General features: G+C 23.3%; 1 protein-coding gene across 1 annotated transcript; it reads left to right on the forward strand.

Annotated features, from left to right (window-relative positions):
* The first annotated feature begins 222 nt into the window (after nt 1-222).
* Nucleotides 223-2804, forward strand: Dredd_2 (caspase-8). Its single transcript, XM_011178657.3, has 7 exons — nt 223-454; nt 634-696; nt 774-1532; nt 1600-1810; nt 1887-2020; nt 2077-2231; nt 2298-2804. Exons 1-7 carry the CDS (start codon nt 353-355, stop codon nt 2428-2430), a joined length of 1557 nt encoding a protein of 518 aa, XP_011176959.1. The 5' UTR covers nt 223-352; the 3' UTR covers nt 2431-2804.
* Nucleotides 2805-7072: the final 4268 nt, after the last annotated feature.

Here is a 7072-nt window from a genome sequence, read left to right on the forward strand (position 1 = left end):
CCAAGTATTATCGAATGTTAAATGAGGAAATTATTCAAACGTAGTTAAGACAAATTAATGAAAGATTTTTAAAATTTATAATAAATCATAATAAATTATTTATTTAATACAGCAACGCACGCTATACAGCATTTTTAACTTTATTTTAAATTTCTTTTTCGATTTTGTCATCAAATATACGCTGGCAACTCACGCCAAGTTGTTAGGCTTTTTCTTACTTCATTCCATAGCATTCTGATCGGAATTTCTTTGCACTACAATTATTTTGAGTGAACTAGTCATAGGACTTGCATTTTTAGTCTGTGCTATTTTTGCTATTTACTAGTGTTTAAATTACTTTAACTACTTTTTAATGTCATCTACACGCCAAAGATTGAATATCGTTACAAAATTGAATAATATTCATGTAGAAGATTTGCAATATGTGGAGCAGGATCTATGCTATTATGAATTGGTATGTGCGGTTTATTTTGAGTTTGCTGCTGGAACAAAGGCATTTCCTGTGTTAATATATGTATATGAATATATGTATATTGGTTTTGCATATTTAAATAATATTTATAAATAATAAGCAAGACTAAATTAGTATATCCAACTTTTGTATTTTGTATTTACATATTATCATTTCAACAGGTGTCTTTGGGTTTTTTACTGTTCGGCGATGAACGCGCAAACGCTGAATTCGCGCTGCAAAAGGTATCTCCCTCATATAATCAACAAAATTATTATAAAAATATATTCAAAAATAAATGTATATCAATACTTTATTCAAGCTGCTCATACTCTCCAATACACACAAAGGGCGCAGTTGCGGTGGCGCTGATTTGCTCACCAAATACATTGGCGTTAATCCACGAAATTGGCGCTCGCACGTAGTGGAAGCTTTGTCTATAATCGGTGCACGCCGTGTCTTACGCAAGCTGGGCTTCGACTGGAATGAGTTGCACCAACACTATCTGCCACACATTGTTGAATTGAGCGTACATGTGCATCCGCTGCTAAAGGCATTATATCGCATATGTGATCGTTTGAAACCGGCGCAGGCGGGGCAATTGGTATTACGTGTGAATGAGCAACGCACGGGCACAGAGGATCATTTACGTTTCTATGATTTCGCATATTTGGAAATATTCCTATTGGATTGGCTATCACGTCGAATTATCAGTTTGGGTGATCGTGTGACAAATGGCGCGGATGTTGATGTGTTGCTCGAATTTTTTAAATTCTACGAACTGGATGGCTTAAAAACGCTGTTACTCGAAACCATTGTAAATAGTGCAGATAATCAACGCATGTGCAATAATGCACATATTAGTATGGATTATGCAACGGCGATAGCTGGAAATAATAAAAATCATGTTACTAAAACAAATGAAACAACAACAACTCAAACAGCTGCAAATGCCACTGCCTCAGTACGTAGCTGTGATTTAACCATAGATGAAAGGTACGTAGTGCGGCACGAAAGTGCCGGCATACTATTGATCATCAATCAACTGAACTTCCATGAAGAACCCGATGCTGCCATGAAGGTGAGCGTAATAAATATGAAAAAAATGAAATATATATAAATAAATACTTTTATTTAATAATTTACAGCATTTATTGCCAAAAAAAACGCTTTCGCCACGTATGGGCTCGAATGTGGACAAGGATCGTTTGAGAGATGTTTTTGCGCCTTTCGGTTACAAACCGATGGTGTTTGAAGATCTTACTCATCTTGAACTAATGCATCGCATACGAGAAACAGTCAAATTATCCTTTCAATATGATTCGCTAATTGTGTGCATACTTTCGCATGGCACCGAAGGTAAGTGGCTGACACATGTTGTGTGCGCTGAGCAATAATTGCATAATAAAAATATATATTTTTTTTTTGAATGTAGGCTCTGTATATGGCAGCAACAGCATACCTGTGGAAATATCAGAAATCGAGCATATAATCACCGGTGACACGATAATTGCCAAGCCTAAATTACTTATCATACAAGCTTGCCAGAAAGATGAATCACCAATAAATGTATGTATAATTATATTTGAAGTATAGCAACTCTTTAACATTTATGCATTTTAAAGGAACAACGCCAAAAGCCCAATGTGGCGCCACATCGTTTCGGTGATTTGATGAAGGCTATGTCCACTGTGCCCGGCTATGCGGCAATGCGTCATACGATTGAAGGCACTTGGTTTATACAGGAACTTTGCGATGCTGTACAGCGTTTCGGCGATCGGTAATGAAACTGGGAACTTAAAATATGAAAAAATACTGTCGATTTAAAATTTTATTTCATATACAGCAATCACATTGGCGATATTTTAACTACTGTTAATCGCAAAGTCAGCGAACGTCGTGGGAATAAAGACGAAATCATGATGCCCATATCGAGTTACACGCTGCGCAAATTATTCTTTTTACCACCGCGTAAGTAACAACTAGCAGCGAGTAAGTGAAGTAGCTTATGTGACAATTAGCTTTCGTTTAATTATATTAAATCGTGTAAAAGTAGTATAAAAAAAAATTTCGAAATTATTGTTGTAGTTGTTTGTTTTAGTTAAGTAGCAACGTCTAGCACAAAAAAGTGTATAATTTTAGTGCGCATGTTATAATATAAATATTGTAAACCAAAATTTCTTTTATAAATTAAAAATATTTTTTTAGTAATTTCTGTGCTGTGTCATAATTTAAATGTGTCAAGTTTGTAGAATGAAATATATACAATTACTCTTTTAAGCAATAATATATATTTAATTTCACGTGTAACGCAATTTAATTCTAATACTTTTTATACAAAAAAAAAAACAAAGTCAAACATCACCTGAATTCCAAAATAAAGTACAGCATTCCTCTGTTTTGTTATTTGTATATTGATGCTTTAATACGTACTGGCGTGTATTACATTTTAGTTTTACAATCTTTTGTTTTTAAGATAAATGATATTGTAATTTTCACACAGCACACATTATGCGTGCAATAAGTTTACAATTTACATGTAATTAGCTTTAGTTACATATGTATTTAAATTTGGCATTGTTCTTGTTGGTAATTAAAATCAGCTTTAAATAAAAGTCGTATTTTTTTAATTACTTTAATATTTAATAATTTTAATTTATTTTAATGATTTTTTAATTTCGCTTTAATACAAACTTTTTGTTTAATTTTCCCTGTCTTTATGTAGGATTTTTAATCGTTTTTAGATTTACTGCAACTAATTACAAACTTATACATACAAATTTATATGTATTTTAATTTTGTGTTTTTTTCGTTTAGTTTGTTTATATTTATTTATATAATTACTTTTTTTTAATCCGCAATCAAACCAATTTATTTTACATTTTTTTTTACTTTTTTTAATGTTTTTTTTTATTCATATTTTTTAATTATTTATTATCATATTTTTATAACTTTATTTATTTTAAACTTAAATTTTAATAATTTTTTTGTAGTAAAATAATGAGTTTCATTTATATGCAATAACTTTTTAGTTTAATAGTTTCAGTTTTTAAATTTTTATTTTATTTTTTTGTATAATTACTTATTTTCATATTTTTATAACTTTTTTTTATTGACGCGCTAATTTCATTATTTGAACTATTTTATATATATTTTTCATTTTGTTTTACTTTTATTTATTATATATTTAAATTTATCTCATAAAATGAAGAACTCAAATTAATATTTTTATATAATTTTTTTTTAATTATTATTATGATAAAAAAATTTATTAAACTTTTATTTTTACTTTTTTTTACATTTTATTTATTTTTTTATTTTTTACATTTTTTTATAATTATTTATTTTCATATTTTTATAATTTTTTTTTATATTTTTTATATATTATATTGGCGCATTAATTTCATTACTTTAAACATTTTTTTTCCTTTTGCTTTACTTTTATTTATTATACATATGTATATTTGAATTGATCTCATGCGATTAATTATGTGTTAAAACTCAAATTAATATTTTTGTATTCAATTATAATAATAAAAAATATTATTTTTAATATTATTTTATTTTGTTTTATTAATATTTTTTTTTGATGTATTTTATAATTAATTTTAGTTTTTTTATTATTAATTTAATTTTTTTTATTATTAATTTAATTTTTTTTTAATAATTTTATTTTTTTAATATTTTATTTTATTATTATTTTTTTACGTTTGTATTTTTATTTTTAATTGTTTTCTCTCATTGCTATTATTGTTGGATGTTTTTATACAGCGTTTTGGCTCAATATCCATGTTTATTTTTTTCACTATTTATTTGTTAATATATTACTTTTTTATTAAAATTATTTTATTTTGTTAGAAAAATATGCCTTTCTTTTAGTCAATCACACTTGCCTTAATTATATACATTTAATTATTTGTATGACTTACACAAATTATTTTATTTTTAACAGCGTTTATTGTGACTTATTTTTAGAAAAACTTTATATATATATGTATTTTATTTAATTTTTATACTTTTTTCTGAAAAAAAAACATAATTTTTAGAAGAAAAGTAAAATTAATTATAAATAAAAAATAAAAACAAGCCAATAAAATTAAAATTAATTATTTGAATTTTAATGAAGTTTTAAGTTTAAGTTTTTGAAGAAGTTTTAACATAAACAAAAAAAATAATTTAATTATTTATATTAAATATTTTTGAAAAAAATATATATATATTAATAAATCATTCGATTTTTTTTTAAATTTTCCGAAAAAATTAAACTCTCCAATCTACTAATCAAACGCCGCTTCATTTTCTGTTCAATCATTTTATTTCACAATATTTTTGACTATACTTAATTATAATCAACACATTGATTCAAAATTAGTTTATTTTTCGCACAACTGAATTATTTGAAATTCGTTTTGTATTGCCGTTTTTACGCGCACTCCCCAGCTTACAGCTATTATGTACATTATTTGTTTTTGTTTTATAAACATTTTTCATGTTTTGGAGCGGAAAAGTCAAATCTAAACTATTTTGTTTTTAATAAATATTTTCCACGCATATTTTTTATATTTATTAAGCAAAAGTGTAATATTTTTAATGAGAAATATATTTTATAAATATACAGAGTTAGAAATTTTTCATATGAATACATACAGAAATATTTGATACATTAAGCATTTAAGTTGAATTAAAAAATATATATTAAATTAAATTAAAAAATTTTTATTAGCAAACTCATCACAGAGAGATTTGGTGCAATTTTCAATATTATTTTTCTTAATAAAATGAAAAAAAACTTAAAACTAAAAAAAAATAGAATTTAAATTAAAATAGTAATTAAATAAATAATTAAAAATATAATTTAATATATTTAAATAAATAATGCAGTATCAAATAAAAAATATATTTTTTTGTAAAATAAATATTTTTTTTTTTTTTTTAAATATAAAAAACAAACTAATGTTTGTTTAAAAATGTACAAATTTTTTTTAAATATAAAAAGGAAACAAAAAACTAAAAAAAAATGTTTCTAGAAAACAATTAATTTTCTAAAAACAATTTTTTTATTAATGAAAAAAAAGATTAAATATAATGTTATAAAATAATTATATAACATTTATAATAATAATAATATTTAACTGAAAAAAATATTTATTAATTTTTATTAAAATAATTAAAAGGATAATAAAAAAATAACCTAAAAAAGCATTAAAAGCTTATTTTATTATATTTCATATAATATTTTTTTATATAATAAAACAATATTAAGCAGTTTTTTATCTTAAAACTTTAAAATCTTAAAATCAAATTAAAATAATAATACAATAAATAAAAGAGAATAGAAATATAATGGAATAAATTTTAATAAATGAAACAGTAATAAATAAAAAAAAATGTTTTAGTAAAAAATATAATAAAAGAATGTTTTTTTTTCTAAAAAAAATATTTTTTAATAATGAAAAAAGTTAAAAAGAAGTAAAAAATCTAAATAAAATAGTATAGTATATGTAATACAATTATATAAAATTTAAATAATAATAATGTCATAAAAAATTTAATAAAACTAGAAAAAAACATTAATTGAAAAAATTGTAAATAAATATTACAAAAAATGATAACATTTAAAACATATTTTATTTTATTACTCCCTTACATTTCATAAATATTTATAAAACTAGAAAATATTCGTATACCGCTGTAGCAAAATCAAATATATGTATGAGAAATAATAATTTATTATAAATAATGACCAACTCTTAGCTTTTTATAATACTTATCTTAATGGAAGTATCTGTTTAGTGTGGCAAACTACAATACTTGAGAGCTTAAGACTAAGATACACGTATAAATACTTGATATACTTACATTTATAGGTTTTAAATATATATATTTTTTAATTTAAATTATATATTATTTAGTTAAATTTGAAATAATACATTATTAATACTTTAATACGAAAGTAGAATTTAATATTTTATAATTTATATATATAAAAGTTTAATTAGTTGAGATTTTAAAAATATACATATACATTTATTATTATTTTCATATAAAATTAATTTTAAATTAAAATTTCGTAAATCATATACAATACAAACTGTAGTACAATAAATAGTATTGTTTTTTTTTAGTAAAATGAGGTAACGTAGAGATGAGCATATTTTTATGTATGTATATTAACTTTAAAATATGTTTAAAGATTTTTTTTAATTTTAAAACAATTACAAATTATTTTATCGCGTTTATAGTGAACCTTTGACGTGAATATTTCATAATATGTACTAACTTAGGCTTGCCATGCATGCTTTGAGCGTGTAGTTTACCAAAAACTCCGCTACTCGTGAGTAAAAATATTTTTTTTTTTATAAAAAAGATTTTAGACTGCTAACTAGTTTGTGTGTGTGGTTAAAGTGCCTAACTTTTAGTTTTATTAAATTAGTATGCAGTAAAAACTAATTTTTGGTATTTGTGTAGCACAAAAATGAAGTATTGTAGTACATTTTAAATGTTGTTTTTTTTTCATATTTTATTACTAATATTATATTAAAACAAAAATTATTACAAAAAAACTATTTTTTTACTACTCATAAAAATTTATTTCACGGTTTATTTTTTTTTTAATTTTGC

The sequence above is a fragment of the Zeugodacus cucurbitae genome, chromosome 5 (genome assembly GCF_028554725.1).
Source record: "Zeugodacus cucurbitae isolate PBARC_wt_2022May chromosome 5, idZeuCucr1.2, whole genome shotgun sequence".
NCBI lineage: Eukaryota > Metazoa > Arthropoda > Insecta > Diptera > Tephritidae > Zeugodacus > Zeugodacus cucurbitae.